The sequence below is a fragment of the Schistocerca gregaria genome, chromosome 11 (assembly GCF_023897955.1).
Source record: "Schistocerca gregaria isolate iqSchGreg1 chromosome 11, iqSchGreg1.2, whole genome shotgun sequence".
NCBI lineage: Eukaryota > Metazoa > Arthropoda > Insecta > Orthoptera > Acrididae > Schistocerca > Schistocerca gregaria.
In genome coordinates, this window is record NC_064930.1 from 93,312,329 (window position 1) to 93,338,083 (window position 25,755).

The 25,755-nt window shown below is 41.7% G+C and overlaps 1 protein-coding gene across 5 annotated transcripts in view; it reads right to left on the bottom strand.

The window, feature by feature from the left end:
• The window catches only part of LOC126294956 (protein LZIC-like), a 63,700-nt gene that overhangs the window by 13,570 nt on the left and 24,375 nt on the right, over positions 1-25,755 (bottom strand). For all 5 annotated transcript variants that reach the window (XM_049987181.1, XM_049987176.1, XM_049987180.1 and 2 more), the window contains 2 exons: positions 11,662-11,796; positions 6,175-6,325 (listed from right to left, as the gene is read on the bottom strand). In XM_049987181.1, the coding sequence (XP_049843138.1) occupies positions 6,175-6,325; positions 11,662-11,796 (286 nt within the window). The remainder of the gene's footprint in view (positions 1-6,174; positions 6,326-11,661; positions 11,797-25,755) is intronic.

Consider the following 25,755-nt stretch of genomic DNA (forward strand, 5'->3'; position numbering starts at 1 on the left):
TGCACTGTTGAGGAGCGCACCTTTGAACACCAGTGCCATACTGGCCTCCTCCGAGACAGCAAATCTGCTATCCCATGCCACTAGTTTTGCTGGTCATTCGATGAGTGGGGGTTTTTAGTCAAGACAAACTTGAAGGCCACACCCATCACAGTAGTAAAAGTTTATACAACAACTAGCTCTACAGATGATGAAGAGATTGAAGAAACATACGATGAGATAAAAGAGATTATTCAACAGCAGGAAAAGGAAGAGAAAGAAAAAATACGTAAATATGGTCTCAGGGAAAGGAACGAAAGAGGAAGCCACGTGGTAGAATTTTACACAGAGCATAATTTAATCGTAGCCAACACTTTGTTTAAGAATGGTGAAAGACAGTTGTGTATGTGAAAGAAACCTGGAGATACCGAAAGATTTCAGAGTGATTATATAATGGTAGGACAGATATTCAGGAACCAGGTTTTAAATCTTAAAACATTTCCAGGGGCAGATGCGAACACTGTCCACAGTTTATTGGTTACGAACTGTAGGTTAAAACTGAAAAAATTGCGGGGGGGGGGGGGGGGGGGGGGACGGACCTAAACAAACTGAAAGAATGAGAGGTGGTTGAGCGTTTCATAGGAGAAGTATTTGTCAACCCTTGACTAGAACAGCAGAACAGCAGAAACGAATATAGTAGGAGACAAATAGGCAGCTTTAAGAGACGAAATAGTGAAAGCAGCATAGGATAATAGGTAGAAAAACAAGAGCTAGTAGATATCCTTGCATACCGCACAAGACGTCAAATTTAATTGATTAAAGGAGCAAATGAAGTAGGCAAAAGGGAACACAAACATCTAACAAATGAGACTGATGGAAGTACAAAATGGCCAAGCAGGAATGGCTAGATGACAAATGTAAGGATCTAGAAGCACATTTCACTAGCAGAAAAATGCATACTGCCTACAGGAAAATTAAAGAGATTTTTGTAGAAAAGAGGGCAATGGCCTTGCCGCAGTGGATACACCAGTTCCCATCAGATCACCCAAGTTAAGCGCTGTCGGCCGTGGCAGGCTCGTGGATGGGTGACCATCCGCGCCGTCATGCGCTGTTGCCATTTCTCGGGGTGCACTCAGCCTCGTGATGCCAATTGAGGAGCTACTCCACTGAATAGTAACGGTTTCGGTCAAGAAAACCATCTTACGACCGGGAGAGCGGTGTGCTGATCCCACGCCCCTACTATCCGCATCCGCATCTGAGGATGACACGGCGGTCGGTTGGTCCCGATAGGCCACTCGTGGCCTTTTTGTAGAAAACAGGAGCGATATGAGTATCCCGAGCTCAGACAGAAAACCAGTACTACGAAAAGAAGAGAAACCTGTAAGGTGGAAGGAACATATAAAGGGTCTATGCAAGGGAGATGAACTTGACGGCAATTTTGTAGCAAGGGAATAGGATGTAGATGAAGTGGAAGATGATATATTGCGAAAAGAATTTGACAGAAGACTGAAAGACTCGAGTCGGAACGAGGCCTCGGGAACAGACTACATTCCGTCAGACCTACTGACAGCCTTGGGAGAGAGAGCCATGATGAAGCTGTTCCATCTGGTGTGCAAGATAGACATGACAAGCAAAATATCATCAGAATTCAAGAACAACATGATAATTCCAGTTCCAAAGAAAGCAGGTGCTCGCAGGTGTGAATATTACCACACTGTCAGTTTAACAAGTTGTGGCTGCAAAGTACAAGCACGAATTCTCCAAAGAAGAATGGAAAAAAAAAATAAATAAATAAATAAATGGTAGAACCCAATCTCAGGGAAGAACAGTTTAGATTCCAGAGAAAAATGGTGTGCATGAGGCAATACTAACCCTATGACTTATCTTAGAAGACATGTTAGGGTAAGCAAACCAATGTTTATAGCATTTGTATGCTTACAGAAAGCTTTTTGATAATGATGACTAGAATACTAGAATACCCTCTTTGAAATTCTGAAGGTGGCAGGGGTAAAACACAGGGAGCAAAAGGGCTATTTACAACATGAACAGAAATCAGACGACAGTTATAAGAGCCGAGGGGCATGAAAGACAAGCAGTGATTGAGAAGGGAGTGAGACAGAGTTGCTGCCTAACCCCAATGTTATTCAAGCAATGTTGAGCAAGCAATAACAGAACCAAAGAAGAATTTGAAGTACGAATTAAAGTTCACAGAGAAGAAATAAAAGCTTTGTGGTTTGCAGGGATAGAAAAGTACTTGGAAGAGCAGTTGAAAAGAATTTACAATGTCTTGAAAGGTGGGTATAAGATGAACATAAAAAAAGCAAAACAAGGATAATTAAATGTAGCCTAATTAAATCAGGTGATACTGAGGCAGTTAGACTGGAAACAAAACATTTACATTAGTAGATGAGTTTTGCAATTTGGGTAGTAAAATAACTGATGCTGGCCAAAGCAGAGAGAAATGTAGACTGGCAATGGGAACCAAAGTGTTAAAAGAAGATGAAATTTTTAACATCAAATATAGATTTAAGTGTTGGCAAGTGTTTTTTTAAAGTATTTGTCTGGAGTGTAGCCATGTAGGGAAGCGAAACATGGAGAGTAAACAGTTTAGACTAGAAGAGAGTAGAAGCTTTTGAAATGTGGTGCTACAGAAGAATGCTGAAGATTAAACGGGTAGATCGTGTAACTAATGAAGAGGTACTGAACAGAATTAGGGAGAACAGAAATTTGTGGCACTGCCTAACTAGAAGACGGGCTCAGTAGATGAGAGGGAGTCTGACACATCAAGGGATCACCAATTTAGTGATTAAGGGGACTGTCAAGGGTAAAAATCATAAAAGAGCACTAAGAGATGAATACAGAACACATTCAGAAGGATGTGGACTGCAATAGTTATTCAGAGATGGGGAGGCTTGCACAGGATAGGGTAGCATGGAAGAGTTTCATCAAACTAGTCTACTGGGTGAAGACAACGACAACAACAACAACAACAACAACAACAGCGATTAAATATAATGCGACAAAAACATGGCCCATATTTCGCCCTTCCGAAAGTCCATTAGCAATGAGTCAGTGATATTGCCTGAGGCTCTTGTCACTTAATATAGCAATTTCCAGTAGAATTCAGCTAAGAATCTTGACACTCTGCATAGCCAGCATCATTAGGTGATTTTACTGCATGAAGATGATCAATCGGATATCATTCAGGTGAGCTTTCAATACGGAGAATGCTGACAGCAGCACACAGACTTGTAGCAGTAGCACACATGCACAAGCAATGCACATGCAGGAACAACTGCGCACACTATGCATGTGCTATCAGTGTTAAATAGGAAAGCTCAGTGCACTGTCACCGGTATACACCTAAGAATGGCCAGAAGACTCTGTACCAAAATACAGTGGCAGCAAATTTGCTCAAAAATTTTTATACGGCTCAGTGGATCAAACAGAATTCAATGACCCTCATAGGCTGCTGGTTTATATTATAATGGCTGAATCAGGTTGACATGGGGGATAGAACAGCTTTAACACCTTAATGACCTTTTCTTTCAAATTATGCCCCAAAAAATAATTTTTTATTCAAGATAAACATCCTGTAATGAATGCTATTACATACAGATATATAAAGAAGGGTTTTAAACATGAAAATAATGAATTACGAAATTTTGAAAACCACCAATAATAAAATCCCAAACACACCCATGAAGTGTAATCTGAGTGAAATATCCTAAAAGTTTAATTCATTTTTTAGTTTCTGTGTAGCTATGATGTCTAACCATGTATTTCACAGTGGATTCCTGGGAACATAAATCCTGGAGGAGCTAGCTGGAGCCTAGTGGATGTATTTCTCTCTTACCACTGGTGAGCACTTGTTGCTCAACTCACAAATTGTCATCGTGTCTCTAATGAAGTAACATATCATCATCATCTTTACTTTCTAAGATGCTAAATTCAATGTCAAACTCAGGATCACTATAGTAATCCTTTTCTGAAAGCATTGCCTAAACAACACTATCGGACAGGGTCTGAACGTACACATTTTGTCTAATATTCAAAGCTGCGCAAAGTAAAGATAATATCAAGTGGCAACCATTTCAACCAAAAATGTCAGTCGAGCTACAAACTTCATACCACATGCTCTATAATGGCCAAACACTTAAATATCTGTGCTGAATTGGATGTAAGTGGAGTTATATTTTTTTTAAGGTCTCTTCTTATGTTGCACAAGATTACTCGAGATGTTCAGTTTCTATCAAAATAATAAAAACATACAAAATCAAAAATTACTTACAAGATGTCAAAAATCAAAACTAAACAGAGTATGATTTTTACAGATTGATAATCTGAACTTGGACTTTTCCCAGGCAAAGTCTATCAAAAGTACAAGGTTTTAATTAATATTAATTAAAACATGTTTTGGAGGAAACAAATTACTGTATTGATGTAATTCTACATTTTACATTAATGCTTTTCAAGAAAATGTTCTCGTATCAGGCTTAAGCAAGGTTAGTTCATAGAAGCCCCAAGCAGCAATACAAAGCCTATTACGGCACTAGGAAAAGAGCTCGTCCTGACTTCCAATAGACAAGGAGTGAGAAAAAAGTAATGGGAATTTTTTAATTTTGTGGGTTTTATACATCTGATCTTCAGTTTTTTTACCTTGGTACACATGTTCCTGACGTGCCGGGTGGTTGACGAAGTTTCACTAAAAGAGAGAGAGAGAGAGAGAGAGAGAGAGAGAGAGAGAAGAAGAAGAGGTGAATCTACGACAATTAATATAAGAATTTACAAGTGGTATAAACATTTCACAGAGGGCTGAGAAGCCACTGACCACCCTCAACACCCTAGAACATCAACTACAGATGACAGTGCGGAAGAAATAAAGAAAGCTGTTCTCGAAAATCACCAAGCCCCCATCACAGAAGTTGCTCAAGACACTGGCGTACCCTTCAGCTCATGCCAAGCAATGTTTCTGGATGTTTTGGGCACAAAAAGTGTAGCAGCAAAGTTTTTACTAAAACTGCGCAATATCAAACAAAAATGACATCTTGCAGACTTGACTCAAGAATTGCTGAATGAAGGTGGCAACACTCCAGACTTCTAAAGGAGGTCATAACAGGTGACGAACATAAATATATGGGTAGGACGTTGTAACTGAGGCCCAAATGGCCCAATGAAGAAGTACCCGAAGAGCCAAACCGAACCAAAAATTTGAAAAGTTTCATCACACGTGAAGGTTCTTCTCACTGTTTTCTTCAATGACAATGGGATAATGCATTACGAGTTCCTGCCTTATGGCCATACAGTCAGTAAGGAATACTAATTTGAAGTTGTGTGTCGTTTGCATGAAGCAATCCGAAGAAATGACCAGAATTGTGATAAATCCGCTCACGGAAATTGCATCACAATAATGCCCCCTTTCATATCTCTATGCTCGTTCACAGGTTTTTGGCACAAAAATAAAAGTGTCACATTGCCTCAGCCATCATATTTTCCGGACTTGGTTCCCTGCAGCTTCTTTGTATTTTTGAGGCTGAAAAGATCTGTGAAAGGAGATCATTTTGACACCGTTGACGAGATAAAAAACAGAATTGCTGAAGGAACCACACACTGTAATAAAAAGAGCGTTCCAGAAGTGCTTCCAAAACAGGTAAAAGCACTGGCACAAGTGTATTGTATCTTAGGCAGATTACTTTCAAGGGGGACAAAGTTGATGTTGATAAATAAATGAAGGTGCTTTATGAAAAACAAAATTCACATTACTTTTATACCACACCTCACATGTTAGTAATGCTGGAATAATTTCTAAAAGACATACCATGTATGAAAAACTGAATCACATGAAGAAAGCTAATACAGGAAACACAAATAATACATTCAATAAGGGAGGAGACAGGCGATTTGTATCAGTTTTATCTATTAGCCGAAAGTGTTTGTTGTGTTACAACAGGATCAACTGTCGCTGCACAAAAATTTAGATTAAGACGAACGAAGGGCCTAGCTCCAGAAGCAATTGACTATCAATAGACTGAGCCGTTGCAGTTGATCCTCGTTTTACAAAAAGGACCAGATACTTCATTATACAGTAAATGTCCTCCTCCCCCCGCCCCACTGCTCTCGGGGGCACTACTACACTTCCACTGTACAAACACACAGAGATGTCAGGGAAACTGTGCGCCGGAGGCAGGCCCAGCTTACCGCTGCCACCGGAGCCGTCCTGCGGCAGCAGGTCGAATTGGTGGCGGGCGGACGGGGGCGGCGGTCCCTGCGCTCCCGCCTCTGCCAAGAATTGCAGCTCCTGTGTCGACAGTCGCTCCCCCAGCTGCCGCAGTGCCGACAGGATCTCGCGCTGCAACAACACCGAGCGTGCGAGATATAATGACACTAATATATTCCCTATAAAATTTTGCGCATGAGAAACAAAGTTATGATACACAGCACTTAATGTGATACTCTGTATTAAGTTTTTCTCTGATATTCTTTTCATCACCCACACTCTAAAATTGTTAACACTTAGCTGACGACGCGATAAAAATACGGGTGTGTGCGGCCTGCTCGAAAGTCCAGCACTCGTAATTTTACAGGTGAGTGTTCTCATTCTTTCCCTTCCTTCCTTTGTGTGTTCTTACGGCTCCCGCTTGTCTGGGAGGCGCTGCACAGACTGTAGTTCGAGTATCGGTTACTAGAAGGGGCGGTCATACTGTGGAAGGGTGTGCCTCCCTTTTCATTTGTCGTGTTTTGTGAGCGGCGATTTTTTCCCCGCGTGGTCTCAGTAGCGTCGACACGACGAAGCGTGGCTCGACAGACGAAGAAATTGCTCGCGAGTTACATTGTGATTTAGAAGAAAGTGACGTTGATTTGCCAGAGGAAGATATTGCAGATGACTGATGATGATGTGGACTTTGTTCGAGAAGTAGTTTCTGGCAGTTCAGGTAAAGAAGTCAAAAAAAAAAAAAAAAAAAAAAAACATGTATAATTTTTGTTCAGATTTTCACTGAAAAAACTCTCAGTACGTAATTATGATTTTATTTGCAAATACTACTCTTCTGAATTCAGCAGCAAGTAATCCCGTCTACACTGTGCCTGAAGAACGAGCGAGGGGGAAGCCGAGACCTGCACGCCGCACCGATTCTGAGGACGGTTGGACGACTACTGATCGTGCACCAGATATCTATCTATTCTCAGGACACTCTGGAATATGCAGTGTTGTCCGTTTAGACCAGAACAGTGCACCTCTAGAATTTCTCTCATATTTCCTGGCAGACAGTATGATGAAACATATAAAGGAACAAACTAATCTGTATGCTCAACAATGCATCAGGAAATTACGAAGCACAAATTCCCTTTCACCCATCTGCTCATTATCAAAGTGGAAAGGAGTTACACTTATCGAAATACGGAAGTTTCTGGCAATTTTAGTCCATGTGTGTGTAAGTGTGAGGCCACGTATACGAGAGCACTGGCCCAATAACCCTGTTGTGCCGTGTAATTTCTGTCCAAACATCTTGAGCCGTGACAGATTTCTTTCTATTTTGAGAAACTTACACATTAGTGATAATTCCTTAGCTAAGAGGAAAGGAGAAACTGGCTATGACCCACTGCACAAGGTGAGACCCCTCCTAGATAATGTGTGTGCTAATTTCCAGCGTGCATATACACAATCTCAAAAAATTACAATATTAGGAGGCATGTGTAAATTTCGAGGTTGTGAGTATTTCAAACAGTACATGCCACAAAAACCAAATAAAGATGGAATCAAACTGTAAATATTATCCGAATCTGACACAGGTTACATCTGGAATTTCTCTGTTTACGCGAGTGAAAGGTCTGGCACACTGACTCTGGTAAAGACGTTACTTGCAAATCTGTCAGGAAAAGACTACACTTTGTTTACGGACAGATTCTACACGTGTCTGATACTTGCTTCAGAACTGGAAGCTACAAAAACTGCTCTTGTGGGAACAACAAGAAAATCTCGGCAGGGATTGCCTCGTGCTATAAAAGATCCAGACCTTCAGCAAGGTGAACTTGTTTTCAGGCGTACAGGAAATATGTTATCACTGTGTTGGAAAGACAAAAGAAATGTGCATATGATAAGTACAAGGCACACTGCTGAGATGGTCACTTTCACTGATCAGAGAGGAAGAGAGAAGTCAAAGCCTGCCTGTGTATTGGACTACCATAAAAAGAAGTTTGGTGTTGACTTATGAGAACAGCAATTGTCATACGGCGCATTTGAACATCGAACTGTGAAGCGGTGGAGAAAGTTGGCATTCGATGTTATACTAATGGTGATTGTAAATTCCTACATATTATATAATAAGGTTACTGGAAAACATCTCACAACATCTCACTTCATGACAGTTATCTGTGCAGATCTTGCACAAAGCAAAGATCTTGAACCCCGAACTGGTCCATCTGGACTCTCAAGACTGTCAACTGGAAATCATTTCCTGGAAAAGATTGAGACAGAAGTAGGTAATAAACAGAAACAAAAACAGTGTGTAGTGTGTTCTCTGAGAGGAAAAAAACTTTCTGGAAAAGTGTGGCGAAAAGACACAAGTTACCAGTGTATTGAATGTAAAGTAGCATTGTGCAAAATGCCGTGCTTCAAAATTTACCACACAAAGAGCAAAATTGCATCCTAAAACAGTTACAGGAAGTTACTGTAGATAAGACATACTGTATCCATCATAATTACAATTTTTGTGTAAAATAAAAAAATCCTTCTAGAAAATAGAGTGAATATATCTTTGACAAATTTTTCCTGTTTTCAAAAACAATGTTATAATAATAATGTTTGTCAAAAGTCTGTATTAATTCAAGAGAAAGGTATTATATATGGTTTTAAACAAGAAAGTCAAGGTCTTTCAATAAGAGTAATTTTATTGCTATAACTGAAACCTTTCACGAGTTGTAGTAGTTTAAAATACGTTAAAATCAGCCAGGCTTTATGGTAGACACCCGCGCGCAATGGCTCAGGACCCAAAGTGTTAATGAAATACCTAACGCGTGGATTTTCGTGATTAGCAACCTAAAGCAATGACGAGGATGTGCTCACTTATAAAATCAAATTGCTGTTGCCAAACTAAGCTTCAAGCAGCAAGCATTATGCTTCTACAATCTTAGCAGTTGTAAGCTTCTAACAAAATAAAGTGCAGCCTTGCTGATTCAAAAAGAAACTTATTCTTCTTTTTGCAACAGGCACAAATAACTACTTATAGAACTGTCCACAGAATTCATAAGTTATCTGAACTCCATAATGTATGAAATGATTTAGAACAGGGCCAGTCATGCCGCGCTGAACTTCAAACGTGCAGTATGTGTGTGCCGCACGCATGCCGAGGGCCAGCCTGTCGCTCTACTTTGCTCAGCCCTCCTCAGAAGATCTGAAACAGTGGCACATTTCATTTATTACTGCAGTGCAGCACTTTTCGTTTGGCACAATTCTCAGAGTTCGGCAGAATCGTGCTGACAACACTGTTTATCTTTCACTACTTGTTAGTAGCGTAAAAGACGTTCGCAGTTCCAGTGGCTGTTTGGACAAAAAGAGGCAGTCTAGCGATCTATTGTCACAATCCTTTAAAACTGATGAGAATGGTGGAAGAGAGGGATGAGAACTCTCAATTCCCATAAGCATCGGGTACTGCTTATTTGCTGTGAAATGACATTACAGTATCATGCACAAGAAATTTAGATGACAATGAAACAGGTAAAAATTATAATGATGAACAGATGGGATTCATTGTTCTTTGTGCTAAATCTGCAACATTGGAACACAAGAAGAAATTGGAGGTGTGAATAGTAGAATTTCTGAAGTAGCATCCATTATTCCACTTTCAATTGCAGCTGTTTTCAGTGGAAATAAACAAAGAGCAAGGAGGCTTCATATGTTACTGCAAAGTACATCGGTTAAATCGAGCAGCATACTTGAAGCGATTTTTCGATTTAAAATTTCCTCTCGTTGAATTTGAATATCCACAACGGATTGGAGATTTCACATTTTAAGCGGACTTGACTACACTGCCCACAGTGAGACACTGCAAGGTAACTTCTTTCCAATTTGGTGGGGCTGTATGAAAAAAGAAAACTGCATTGTAGAAGGACCACATTCTGACAAAGACAGTCCAGTTCTTGAAGCTCACTGGCATAAAAGAAACTGCGTGGTTTAGGGAATTCATTGTGACTTCGCAAGAACTACAGGGATAGTTTTACAAAGGTTCTGAAGGACACTGTCAATCTTACTTCTGTTTTAGAGACCATTTGTCGTTTCAGTTGAAAGTGCCCCTGGACATGTGCAGATTAACCTGCAAGGTAATTCCACCATGTGTAACTTGGGCCAGCAACTTTTGTTAATCAGTACAATGAATAACCAGTGCAAGTTGCAAATATTTTATTTTTCATACGACAACCAGTTTCTGGCAGAGACCCATTTTTTTAAATCTTCAGTAATGCCATTTTTGAATTTGTTATGTCGATTTGAAAATGGGTCTCGGTCCGAAACCAGTCATAGAGTGAAAAATAAAATATTTCCAACATGGGCTGGTTTTTTGTTCTATCGAATTCGAGTTTTAATGACAAATACAGTTTTCATTATTTCAATAATCAAAGGGTCTTGAGTTTGGTACTTTTTGCAATAAAATATGAGGATTGGAACTTTAACAGTGGCAAATGTATATTTACAGCACGTACAAAATAGATACATGTTTCAAAGTTTTACTGACCTTCAAAGCAGTCACCAGCATTGTGTATAACACGTTGTCAGCGATGTGGAAGTCGTAGGATACTCAGCTTGACAGTTTGAGCGACACAGTCTGTTGCCCCACAGATTTGTAGCAGTTCTGAAGCGAATGCCGTGAAGTGTTTCCTTCAGTTTAGAAATGGAGTTGAACTCAAGAGGACTTAAGTTAGTGGAGTGCAGTAGGTGGTATAGCACTTAGCAGCACATATAGTCAAACAAATCAGTAACAGCCTGTACTGTACGTGCTGGAGCATTGTCCTGCAAAATGATGGTCGGGTCCTGCAGAAAGTGTCATCACTTTTGTCTCTATGCTGTTCATTTTTGGAATGCTACCTACGACCAGCTTAGAAGTGATGACACTTTCTCCAGGAAGACCATCATTTTGCAGGACAGTGCTCAAGCACATACAGTGCAAGCTGATACTGATCTGTCTGACTGATGGGGCTGCAAAGTTCTATACCACCTGCTGCACTCCCCTGACTGAAGCCCTCATTTCTAAACGGAAGGAAACACTTCAAAGCATTCGCTTCAGAACTGCTACAAATTCATCACGCAATAGGCGGTGCCACTCAAATTGTCAACACAACTGGCACTGCTAAGAGTATCCTACAGCTTCCATAGCGCAAGCAACAGGTTATACGTAATGCAAGTGACTACTTTGAAGGTCAGTAAAGCTTTGAAACACGTACTTATTTTGTACGAACTGTAAACAAATAGTTGCCACTGTTAAAGTTCCAATTCTCGTACAGCAGATTGCTGAACCTGCATATTTATGAGAAAAATACTTCAAAGCTGCTTACAAAAGAATAGTTCTAGATGCTGATAAATGCTGAAAAAGTTAATTTCAAGAGAAGTAGAGCAAGAAACTAAAAAGGGAGAACCACAAAACAGTCACACACTAGAGAATCTGACATTTGTAGAGTCCAGTACACCCCCCCACTCACCTTCTCACCGGTGGCCTCTGGCACACGCGACTCGATCTCTCGGAGGCGCTCCCGCAGCTGCGCGGGCTCGCGCCGTGCGAACATCCGGATTACCTCGGGGGTGCGGAAAGCCGAGCTTATTGCCGCCTGGGTCGCCTGCAGCAAAAGTTCTGAAAATAAGTGCTGCTATGGCTCTTCAGTCAAATAGAAACATGTGAACATCAGCTATAAATAATAAACAAAATAAAAATAAAAATTAAATTTAAAAAAATAAAATAATTTAAAAAAATAAATAAATAAAAAGGTAAAATATGTTAACATTCCAGAAATGCCTGTCACCAAGCCTCATACTGAGGAAAGTAACCTGCAATGGAAGGAGAAAAGGGAGACTATAGTTGAATGTCCTGTCAATAGCAAGGAGAATATGCTTTGACACATGATGGATGGGGAAAGGAATTTGCCACATCCTTTACAAGTGGACCATCCCAGCATTGATTTCAAATTCTTTAATGAAACCACAGAAAACATAAACTTGGATGGTCAGATGGCAACCAGTGGTCTGAAACTGTCCGGAATGCAAGTGCACCATGCTCAGTGTAAAGGCCGATGTAACTCGGAAAATGAGAAAACTCTGAGGCAGCACTGACCCTACGACTTATCTTAGAAGACAGGTTGAAGAAAGGTGAACCGACATTTACAACATTTGTGGATTTAAAGAAATCTTTGAAAGTAACAGGGATTAAATTAAGGGAGCAAGAGGTTATTTAGAACTTTTACACAAACCATACTGTCGTTAACACAGTCAATGGACATGAAAGGGAGGCAGTAGCTGAGAAGGAAGTGAGAGAGGGCTGTAGCCTACTTCAATGTTATTTAATCTGTACACTGATCAAGCTGTGCAGGCCAGCCGAGGAGAATTTTGGAATAGAAATTAATTTTCAGAGAGAGGAAATAAAAACTTTGTCATTTTCTGATGATACTGTTATTCTGTCAGAGATGGTTAACAACTCTGAAGAGTTAGTTGAAGGGAACAGAAACTGTCTTGCAAGGAGATAATAAAGTGCACATCAATAAAAGTAATAGAAGGTTAATGGATTGCATAAGGTGCAATCAAAAGGAAATGTGGCTGAAGGGGGTAAAATGAAAGCTGCTGAAAGGCTTGTCATCCCATTGCCGGCTGAAGACGGTGCGGTCCATGTTAGTGCACCAAGGTCCCAAAGTCACTGCTAGAGAAACACGGGCACATGCCCACGTGACGACACAGCGAGCGTGCTGGGGCTGTCCACTGCACTACGTTGTGTTGAAAATGGTGAAATGGAGGCCTTGAGAGAAGAGAAAATGGCTGTAATGTGTTTCCTGACAGTGGAAGGAAAGCTGAGAATGGAAATTCAGTGAATAATGGTGTAAGTATACACTGGATGTCCACTGCAAGGGTCAAGGTGTGGCACAAGGGATTCCAGGAAGGACTGAGGGGAAGCAAAAACTGTGTCTGTACGTCTACAGCAGCGAATGACGGAAAGGTTGGAAATGTTTTCCTCATCACCTGGCCACGTTTGCGGCATCACAGCTTAACGTATACCTGTGCAGAGCAGACAAAGAGTCACACAACAATCTAAAGTGAGATTAACAATATTATGAAAAGGAAAGTTTCTACTCATCACATAGTGGAGATACTGAGTCACAAATAGACACACAGGCCAAGGCCACAGCTTCCAGAGGGCTGCAGTTGTGTGTGTGTGTGTGTGTGTGTGTGTGTGTGTGTGTGTGTGTGTTTACAACAAAGGCCTTGTTGCCTGAAAGCTTATATTGTAACAGTCTTTTTGTTGTCACTATCTGTGCCTCAGCATCTCCCCTATATGATGAGGCAACTTCCCTTTTCATAATATTGTTGAATTCCACTGTTTAAAGTGAAATTAAAAGTTTAAATAATGATAAAGGAATTTGCCAGATTATGTAGACCCATTTCACTGTACCGTGTGTCGAATCTCAACACGATCTGCTACTTACTTTCTTCAAAAATTCACTTTTTACAAAATTTCAAAAGTGCATAATATTAATTATAAAAAGTTATACTTCTGGATTTATGATCACTTTATAAAAAAAACATTCTGTAGAGGTTCTCGTGCAGTTGCCTCACTTTTTTTTAGTTATTAAGTAAAAACTGATTTTTGCACCAAAAAGTTTAAAAACATGTTACATTAATGAAACTTTATAATTAAGATACAATGTTAGAAAGACATCGCAATATTTAATACATGAATAATCGAGTTGTACCCATTTTTAAGAGGACACAGGAGTTAGAAAGAGGCAGTTCGATGGTGACGGTCAACCCTCAGTTCCATCTGAAGAATTCTGAAAGGAGTTTATGAGTTATAGAACTGAGACTTTTATATAACATATAAACAAAAATAGAACAATTTTACTCAGAAAACAGTGGGAGTGTTCTGTCTTCAACTATCAATGATATAAATAATTTTGTAGTAAAAGTGGGTGCTATTGAGCAATGTTGCCAACGCTGAAAGTGTTTTGCCCCAGGTGTTCCTTTTCTTCTGCACCATGAGCATTTTGGGGGCAACATGTCATCAGCCGCACATAGAGCATTTTGCTACTCTTCTGAACGTGACAGAATTCTAACGGCATTTGTCTGCACCGAGCCTCAGATGGCATTAAAGAATGACTGACTTTGGTGCTTTTCGATCGATTTAATTATCGTGCAAGTAATGTGCAACCGTAAAAAACTGTAATTGTAGGGATTAATAATTTACTAGAAAGCTCATGTTTCGTTTTTGATGTTGTGCGTGCTGCCCACAATATTATAGAAAACCGTGTGGCAAGCACATAGATCATTCTCCACATTTAATATCAGCAACTAACTGCATTCGGTTGACAGACAGAGCAATAATTAGTCATACTTGGAACGTTGACTAGAATTGGTCTCCGAACTGTATTGTGTGCTGAATACGATAGGAAAATTTTAACAAACGGCAATAATTATTTCTTATGTGCAGGAACTATTACCAGAATATACCAATTTGTTAAATGAAAGTAGACTTACTTATTGTGACAGTAGCTGACTCACACATAAAGTGTCATAAAATTTTCTTTCAGTTTCGGCGAGCTAAGTTGTGTACTTGTCGAGTAAAGACTACGGACAGCATACTCTTCGTCGCTTTCTGGTTCTCCTTATAAACAATTTTTATGGTTTTTGTAAAAGGCAGTAGTACTTCAACCCCACATATCTTCTAACTTTCACTCAAAATAACTAAAAAGCAAACAGTCTTTTTTTATCCATGTTGTTGGCCGACGAAGCACAAACTCGACACTGCACTCCCAGTGTTATTGTCCAGTAGGTGGATGCTGACATTATTCACGACTGGTGAGTTACAATAGCAAGCAGCCTTTGCCCCACAGGTTGGACTGAGAAGTGATCATGCCATCATTAAGGACAGATCAAAAGTTCAAAAAGTGTGACTAGTGTGTGCCTCACAGTCCTCAACCAGCACTGCGAGCATGGTGAGTGGGACTCTTGAATGTCTGTAGCACTACGTAAAAGAGAAGAATGTGTTCCTGTCACGAGTGGCTGTTGGAGATGCAACGCTTCACACCTGAGCCAAAACAGCAAACTCTCCAGTGCGTATGTGGAATGTTGTTGACACACAAAATGCACTACAACCATTTTCTCTTCTTTTGAAGCCTCCGTTACATCATTTTCAGCACGGCTAAATGCAGAGGACAGTCAACATGTGCACGCTCATTCATTGGTCACATTGGTATCCGTTCGTATATCTCTGCTGGAGAGTTAGGGACTGCAGTCCTCTTACAGGAATTGCACCTTCCACAGGCAATGATTTTATGATCCTTTCAGCAGTTTTTAATTTTGCAGCCTTAAGCTCATTTCTTTTTGAGTGCATTGTTTTTGTTGTTGTTGTTGTTGTTGTGGTGGTGGTGGTGGTGGTGGTGGTGGTTTTCAGTCTTGAGACTGGTTTGATGCAATTGTGGTTTTCAGTCCTGAGACTGGTTTGATGCAGCTCTCCATGCTACTCTATCTTGTGCAAGCTTCTTCATCTCCCAGTACCTACTGCAACCTACATCCTTCTGAATCTGCTTAGTGTATTCATCTCTTGGTCTCCCTCTAAGATTTTTACCCTCGACGCAGCCCTCCAATGCTAAATTTGTGATCCCTTGATGCCTCAGAACATGTCCTACCAACCGATCCCTCCTACTGGTCAAGTTGTGCCACAAACTCCTCTTCTCCCCAACTCTATTCAATAGCTACTCATTAGTTATTTCATCTAATCTTCAGAATTCTTCTTGACCAAACTAGTTAGCGTCCATGTTTCACTTCCATACATGGCTACACTCCATACAAATACTTTCAGAAACGACTTCCTGACACTTTCTCCACTTCGTCCATCATCAGTTATTTTGCTTCCCAAGTAGCGAAACTCCTGTACTACTTTAAGCGTCTCATTTCCTAATCTAATTCCTTCAGCATCAACTACATTCCATTATCCTCGTTTTGCTTTTGTTGATGTTCAGCTTACATCCTCCTTTCAAGACACTGACCATTCCGTTCCACTGCTCTTCCAAGTCCTTTGTTGTCTCTGACAGAATTACAATCTCATCGGCGAACCTCAAATTTTTTATTTCTACTCCTTGGATTTTAATATCTACTCCGAATTTTTCTTTTGTTTCCCTCACTGCTTGCTCAATATACAGATTGAATAACATCGGTGGGAGGCTACAACCCTGTCTCACTCCCTTCCCAACCACTGCTTCCCTTTCATGTCCCTCGACTCTTATAACTGCCATTTGGTTTCTGTACAAATTGTAAATAGCCTTTCGCTCCCTGTATTTTACCCCTGCCACCTTAAGAATTTGAAAGAGAGTATTCCAGTCAACATTGTCAAAAGCTTTATCTAAGTCTACAAATGCTAGAAACGTAGGTTTGCCTTTCATTAATCTACTTTCTAAGATAAGATGGTAGAGTTTTGTCACGACTGGCTCTCCCAAGGCTATCAGTAGTTCCAATGGAATGTTGTCTACTCCGGAGGCCTTGTTTCGACTCAGATCTTTCAGTGCTCTGTCAAACTCTTCATGCAGTATCATATCCCCCATTTCATCTTCATCTACATCCTCTTCCATATTGTCCTCAAGTACATCGCCCTTGTATAGACCTTCATATACCCTTTCCACCTTTCTGCTTTCCCTTCTTTGCTTAGAACTGGGTTCCCATCTGAGCTCTTGATATTCATACAAATGGTTCTCTTATCTCCAAAGGTCTCTTTAATTTTCCTGTAGGCAGTATCTATCTTACCCATAGTGAGATAAGCCTCTACATCCTTACATTTGCCCTCTAGCCATCCCTGCTTAGCCATTTTGCACTTCATGTCAATCTCATTTTTGAGACGTTTGTATTCCTTTTTGCCTCCTTCATTTACTGCATTTTTAGATTTTCTCCTTTCATCAATTAAATTCAATATTTCTTCTGTTACCCAAGGATTTCTAGCAACCCTCGTCTTTTTACCTACTTGATCGTCTGCTGCCTTCACTACTTCATCCCTCAGAGCTACCCATTCTTCTTCTACTGCATTTCTTTCCCCAATCCTGCCAATTGTTCCCTTATGCTCTCCCTGAAACTCTGTACAACCTCTGGTTTAGTCAGTTTATTCAGTTCCCATGTCCTTAAATTTCCACCTTTTTGCAGTTTCTTCAGTTTTAATCTACATTTCATAACCAATAGACTGTGGTTAGAGTCCACATCTGCCCCTGGACATGTCTTACAATTTAAAACCCGGTTCCTAAATCTCTGTCTTACCATTATATATTATATCTGATACCTTTTAGTATCTCCAGGGTTCTTCCATGTATACGACCTTCTTTCATGATTCTTGAACCAAGTGTTAGGTATGATTAAGTTATGCTCTGTGCAAAATTCTACCAGGCGGCTTCCTCTTTCATTTCTTAGCCCCAATCCATATTCACCTACTATGTTTCCTTCTCTCCCTTTTCCTACTACCGAATTCCAGTCACCAATGACTATTAAATTTTCGCCACCGTTCACTATCTGAATAATTTCTTTTATTTGATCATACATTTCTTCAATTTCTTCATTATCTGCAGAGCTAGTTGGCATATAAACTTGTACTACTTAGTAGGCATGGGCTTCGTGTCTATCTTGGCCACAATGAAGCGTTCACTATGCTGTTTGTAGTAGTTTACCCGCACTCCTATTTTTTTTATTCATTATTAAACCAACTCCTGCATTACCCCTATTTGATTTAGTATTTATATCCCTGTATTCACCTGACCAAAAGTCTTGCTCCTCCTGTCACCAAACTTCACTAATTCTCACTATATCTAATTTTAACCTATCCATTTCCCTTTTTAAATTTCCTAACCTACCTGCTCGATTAAGGGATGTGACATTCTATGCTCCGATCCATGGAAGGCCAGTTTTCTTTCTCCTGATAACGACGTCCTTCTGAGTAGTCCCCGCCCGGAGGTCCGAACGGGGGGAGTATTTGACCTCTGGGATATTTTACCCAAGAGGACACCGTCAGCATTTAACCATACAGTAAAGCTGCATGCTCTCGGGAAAAATTGCGCCTTTACTTTCTCCTTGCTTTCAGCCATTCATAGTACCAGCACAGCAAGGCCGTTTTTGTTAGTGTTACAAGGTCAGATCAGTCAATCATCCAGACTGTTGCCCCTGCAACTGCTGAAAAGACTGCTGCCACTCTTCAGAAACCACACATTTGTTTGGCCACTCAACAGATACCCCTCCATTGTGGTTGCACCTACAGTACGGCTTTCTGTATCGCTGAGGCATGCAAGCCTCCCCACCAATGGCATGGTCCATGGTTCTTGGGGGGGTTGAATGTATTATATAGATGAATTAAATCGGATGAAACTGAGGGAGTGAAGGTCACGAAATGGGACTGCAGTGATGTGTGCGTATAATTTCAAAAGGCCGTGCATCCAGCAGTGCTATGCAGTGGATGCCTCAGGGGTGTGGGTGAGAGGGCGAGAGATAAGAGCCGGCTGGTGTGGCCGAGTGGTTCCACGTGCTTCAGTCGGGAACCACATGTTCGAATCCTGCCTCGGGCACAGATGTGTGTGTTGTCCTCAGGTTAGTTAGGTTTAAGTAGTTCTAAGTTCTAGGGGACTGATGACCTCAGATGTTAAGTCCCATAGTGCTCAGAGCTATTTGAATTTTTATATATATTTAAAAGAGAGATCACTGTCAGAGCCTGCCACCGGCCCCAGTCTATTTAATGCTCATTGAATTAAGCTCAGACTCAATTCTCTATGTGTATTGCTACACCTCTGTGCATACATAGTTGGTTCCTCCTGAATGTTACTTGAATACCATGTTCAAGTTGTTAATGCTTCTGTGGAACAAAGTTGTTTTCAGTCGACTGCTCATTCTGTACTTGTGCCTTGCTACAATATGAGTGATGTCAAGTGTGGCTCTGCGTGCAAATTTCTATTCTGGTTGGTCCTCTGTTTATTCTCGTCAGTTGGTTGACAAACTCACGTGCTTCAATCACCGACTTCTGTTTTGTCTATTCGGCTTGCTCCTCAGCTTGTGTTGCCTGCTGTTTCACCCTCCGTGGTCCCTGTGGTTTATCTGCCTCCAAGTTCTACATACTATGAGTCTATTCAGGAATGGGAAACACACCAGAAACATTTGGGATATCGCAAAGAATGTATCGAGTTCTATGTCAACTCTGTCCTTTGAATGATCTGTCTCCTTTAATGATTAACCAAATCTATGTAGTTCTTTCAAAATACCACTGTAAGACACTCATGTTTTTGCGTCCCAGGTTAAGTTTTACCACTGTAGGAAGCAACCACATCAATCCTATCAAGCACGGGGCAGCTGAACTCCACGGGTTAAGTCGCTGTCATCATTTTGTGTCCCCCGATGTCCATAAAGAGCCGTATGCTGATCAGATGGTGAGAGATGCTATCATTTGATCATTTGTTTAGCTTTGGGTCATGAGGTGCAAGAGTGTGCCCTCCAGTGTGAAAATCCGTCCCTCTCTGAGGTTTTATCTATTGCACAGCCATTCGGTGAGGTATCAGCAATCCAAACCTCTCCCCTGCACCGATCTGCAGATAATTCAGATGGGGAATTCCTGGTCACAGTAGTCCACAAACGATTGCAGTGTCAAGGCAGCAAGCTTTGCTCCCACCACCAGTTGCTCCAACAAAGTAAACAGGCCAGTAAATGGCAACGTACGTGCTCCACACTCCCGTCCTGTCCTTATTGTTTCATTAATCAGGAGTGCCCAGAAAATGGTGGACTACGTGTCATAATTGCAACAAAAAAGATCACACTGCTTCTGCTTGTAATGCAAAAATTGAGCACAACAATCCTGATGCAGATATGGACGGAAACATTCTATTACCTATTTCCGTTATACCAAATGCTTTTCATAGATGTTACGGTTTTTCATCAAGTTGTACACATGGAAGTGTAACCTCGTTCAACTTAAAAAAACTTATACAGACTTCAGCTCTTATCTGTTTCTCCCTGTGTCATGAAAATTAGTAAATTACAACAGATTATTCCTATTCTCAACCAATTCTCTGCCCGAGTGACCTGTAAGTCAGTGCTCTGGTCATTTACATTTCTTGTTGTGGATAACGCACATATGGAGAAACTTTCTGGATTAGATGCTCTTAAGTAGTTTGGTTTTGCCATTTCCGATGAAGTGAATTTAGTGTGTCTGCAAGTGCCATATACACAGTTATATGCATTATGTTCTGAGTTTTCCTCTCTGTTCTGTCCTGGATTGGAGAGTGCCAAAAACTTCTCAAGCGCTCATTACCACGAAACCTTCTGCTCGGCCAATTTTTTTTTTTTTTTGTTTTTTTTTGGGGCGGGGGGGGGGGGGGGGGAGGGGGGAGCGGCAGAGAGATCTTGTGGCTCTCAGGGAACAAGTCAAAGATGAATGCCTCACATAACCTGACATTGTTCGACTTATTACATGAAGTGAATGGTCTAACCTCTTAGTTAGACTTTTTTCTGTCCTCCAAGTGGCCAAGTTGAAACATAATTTAGAAAAATGCCCAGTTGTCTCCTGTTCACAGTACGCGACACACTGAGCAGCTTCCCAGGTGTCATCGTCTCCTCAACCGACGACGTCGTACGCGTAAGACTGTATACACGTGGATTTCGCCGGCTCTTTTCTCGATGCTTATTGGCTACCGGTTGTCGATGCATATTCTCATTTTCCACATGTTGTTTGTTGTGTTTCCGCATCCACAATTGCCACCATTGCAGCCTTGTCCAAAATATTTTCATTCAAAACCCTGCCCACAACGTTGGTTTCCGACAATGGTGCACGATTTTCAGTATCCGTCACATCGTTGCTCCACCATTTCATCCACAATCTACAGGTGAAGCGGAATGCAACTATTTGTCGAATGTTGCCTTAGATCAGTTTCTCTCCTTGTACCATTTCATGCCATTCAGCAAGAAGAGTAGTGGAGCTACTCCAGGGGAGCCAGCCGAGGACACTGCTACACCTCCTGTGCCCCCACCTGGATATCAACCCGTGCATCAACTGCCCCTCTTCCGGCCATGTGTGGCTGACAGACATGCGGTTTTGGACATCGCCCTAAATGGATTTCAGCTGTCATTGCCATAGGCCAGGAGTAGCATACCTGTGACATCCACACAGGGGATTCCGTTATCAGCGATTCTGTCACCTGTTGCTGAGCAACCACTGATAACAGTACCATCATCATCACAAGCACTGTCACTAGACCCGATGCTCGAGGTCGATACAGGAACAGCATCTGTACGGTTTGACATGGGAAGGTGGGTGCAGAATGTGTCCACATTCGAAGCACTTCAGACCGTACATTCCCGTTGCAGCAAACCACTTTAGCTGAAGGCCAGTGGGCAAGGAGGACAGCATGGATGTCTCAAGAATCCCTGGTCTCCCTAAGAGAGGAGGAATACAAGTTATGGATGCACATACTTCCAAAAGGCCACGTGTGTGGCAGTGTTATGCCATCCACAGTGTGTGTGCGGGGGGGGGGGGCATGCTTGTGTATGTGTGTGTGGGGAGGGGGTGCACGCTTCTGTGTGTGTGTGTGTGTGTGTGTGTGTGTGTGTGTGTGTGTGTGTGTGTGTGTGTGTGAGAGAGAGAGAGAGAGAGAGAGAGAGAGAGAGAGAGAGAGAGAGAGAGAGAAGAGAAAGAGAAAGAGAGAGAGAGAGAAAGAGAAAGAGAAAGAGAAAGAGAGAGAGAGAGAAAGAGAGAGAATCACTTTCAGAGCCCACCACAGGCCCCAGCCTATTTAAGGCTAACCAACTTAAACTCGGCCTCAGTTCTCAATATGTGTTACTACAGTTCCTTGTGTATGTAATTGGTTCCTGCTGAACATTACTTAAATACTGTATCTAATTGTTAATGCTCCCGTGAAATAAAGTTGTGTTTAGTCTACTAGTCGTTTTGTACTTATACCTAATTACAGCAGAGACATTAAAATAGTAAATGCGTTTTGCTATTTGGGCTGCAAAATAACTGACAAATACTAAGAAGAGAGTATATAAAATACATATTGGTATTTGCAAGAAAAGTATTTTTGAAAGAGAGGAATTTGTAAAATGTGAAATTTTCCTGGCGAATCAACTGGTCACAAAGATTTCGGGTTTGCAGCCGGTCGTCGTAAACTTCATTGCACGATATTTTATGTTTAACCAGGAATACTTTGAACAGTCTGATGGTGTCGCCCTCTGTCTCCTCTGGTGGCGAACCTCTTTATGGAGGATTTTGAGGAGAGAGCACATCAATCAGCGGTCTGTAAACCAACTGTTTTTTGGAGATACGTTGATGACACTTTCATAGTGTGGCTCCACAGAGAAGAAAAGTTAATGGAGTTTTTTCATCATCTTACCTCCATCCATGAGAATATTTGATGTACTATGGAACTAGAGAAAGATGGCTGTCTTCCATTATTGGCTGTTTTGGTTAAACAGAAGTGTGACGGCACTGTGGGGCATTCTGTGTGGTGTGTGTACTGTAAGACCTTCAGTACACACACCATCAGATTATTTGACTTGTCACTCTAACGAAGTAGGCGAGTGTCAGCAATATGTCTTGTGGTCTTATTGTGGCATGTTTATCTTCTGCCATTAGGTCAGATGATAGAAATGCCACTTGCACGCTTAGAGTAGCAGATTGACAGTGACCAACTTTAAACAGAACTTCATTAATTTTCACATGCATTTATTAAAATAATAACAAGCTTAAAACTTACTTAACTTGGTTCTGGATGCTTTTTACAATTGACAATCTGAAGTTCCTTTGGGATTGGTACGTCAATCTTATTCTCACATATAGCTCTGATACTTGACAAAAGTGTCTCTACATTTATCTTCATGGCTATGTACAGGAATATGGTAATCTTATTAGGCGCAGACTGAATCTTGACTATAGATTAATGCAGAAAATGCAGACTAATGCAGACTAATTAATCAGAGGTCTGTACACTCGTTATAATACATCGAGCGTTCAGGTATCACTGCGTGAGTGTGATCCGCGTGGAGAAAAGGTTCTACGTTAGCAGCTGCATTACATATTAATACGCGGATCGGCGGAAGCAGAATTTGGTCCGTCTCTAAGACAGCGCCATCCCGTAGTGCGGAGATGGACAAGTGCTGCGCCTGCGCTGTTGTGCTTAGCGGGGCGCGCTCTAGTGGGAAAGTTGTGTACGCACTGACTATGCGGAACTATGTACACAACATCCTGTCTATCGCAAGCCCACTCACACTGATTTGTATTTACATTCTTCAAGTTGCCATCACCCATCCCAGACCATGAGTGTACCTGAAACCCTTGTACACAGGGCACACACAGTGTCGCATGCAGAGAATTTGCCTGAGAAACTGGCACATTTGAGGAAGGTGTTCAGAGACAATGGGTACTCGACCCGGCAAATTAACAGGGCCTTCTCAACTAGAGCCATGAACCGGGAAGTGGATAAAGAGGACGACATGCCAGCCATGTCCCTAGCTTTTCTTCCCTTTGTCGGAAATATCTCCTTCAAGATAGCAATGATTCTTAATCGTTTTAATGTGAAAGTGGTTTTTCGTCCGCCTTCTAAGATTTCGGATTTGCTGGGATCGGTGAAGGATGATTTGTTACTGTGGAAGGCGGGAATTTACAAAATACCTTGTCAGTGTTGTATGGCCTATATAGGACAGACATGGCGTACAGTGGAAGAACGTTGTACAGAACATCAACGTTGCACTCGCCTACTGCAACCCAGTAAGTCTGCAGTTGGGAACATTGTATTTCTAACGTACATTCAATGGAGTACGACAAAACTTCTATTTTGGCCACTGCAAAAACTTTTTGGGACTCCATTATCAAAGAATCAGTTGAAATACGCATTGCGGGAAATCTAATGAACCGTGACAGTGGTTACCAACTGAATAACGCACGGAATCCCGTCATCTCAGAAATTTGCTCGAGACGAAGACACCAGAAGACTTCCGATAGCTGCGGCCAGTGACAATACCGACGGCAGCTGATCACTGCAGTTCCACCAGTGAGGGCGCTGCCGCTGGTCGGTGTGGCCCTTCTGTCTCCGCAATTGCAACGCATGCGCGGCAGTACTATCAGCGCACTATATAAGCTGGAATGGAGAATGTCTTCGTCAGTCCTTGTTCAGCTCACCTGAAGATGGCTGGCAGTTGTCCAGCCGAAATATCGTGCAATTAAGTTTACGACGACCGCAGCAGTGTTTTTCACGAGTTGTTACTGCTAACAAGACAAGTAACAATGCGTGAAATAACTGCAGAAATCACTGTGGGATGTACTACGAACGTATCCGTTAATGGGCTGTGGCAGCAGACAACGGACACGAGTACCTCTGTGAACAGCACATCGCCTGCAGCGCATCTCCTGGGCTCGTGACCACATCAGTTGGACCCTAGATCAATGGAAAACCATGGTCTAGTCAGATGAGTCCCAACTTCAGCTGGTAGGAGCTGACGGTAGGGTTCGGGTGTGGCAAAAACCACATGAAACCGTAGACCCAGCTCATCATCACGGCACTGTGCAAGCTTGTGATGACCCCATAATGGTGTGGGATGTGTTCACATGGAATGAACTTGGTCCCCTAGTCCAACTGAACTGATTACAAAAATGGTTCAAATGGCACTAAGCACTATGGGACTTAACATCTGAGGTCATCAGTCCCCTAGACTTCGAATGACATAAACCTAACTAACGTAAGAACATCACACACATCCATGCCCGAGGCAGGAACCTGCAACCGTAGCAGCCGCGTGGTTCCAGACTAAAGCGCCTAGAACTGCTCAACCACAGCAGCCGGCAAACAGATTACACTAGTTTGCATTGTATCAGATGACTGGTAATATGTGATAATACTTCAACTTTTTACACCGATTCCAAATCTGTCTTCAGTTTTTCCTATCACGTACAGTTTCACCACAATTCGACTTCAAATACATATTACTGCGCTGGTAAATTACATATTGGTGGTGGTGGTGGTGGTTAGTGTTTAACGTCCCGTCGACAACGAGGTCATTAGAGACGGAGCGCAACCTCGGGTTAGAGAAGGATTGGGAAGGAAATCGGCCGTGCCCTTTCAAAGGAACCATCCCAGCATTTGCCTGAAGCGATTTAGGGAAATCACGGAAAACCTAAATCAGGATGGCCGGAGACGGGATTGAACCGTGTTCCTCCCGAATGCGAGTCCAGTGTGCTATATTGTGATTATTCTGTATATTTAAAGCAGTATTAATAAAACATTTCACCTACTGTTGATAGTTACGACTGTGTCAACATGCAAGTGTGTGAAGAACCTAAATATTTTTGGTTACATTGTGGGAATTATACAGTGGCTAATCCCCCATAAACCATGGACCTTGCCGTTGGTGGGAACACTTGCGTGCCTCAGCGATACAGATAGCTGTACCGTAGGTGCAACCACAACGGAGGGGTATCTGTTGAGAGGCCAAACAAACATGTGGTTCCTGAAGAGGTTCAGCAGTCTGGATGATTGACTGATCTGACCTTGTAACAATAACCAAAACGGCCTTTCTGTGCTGGTACTGCAAGCAGC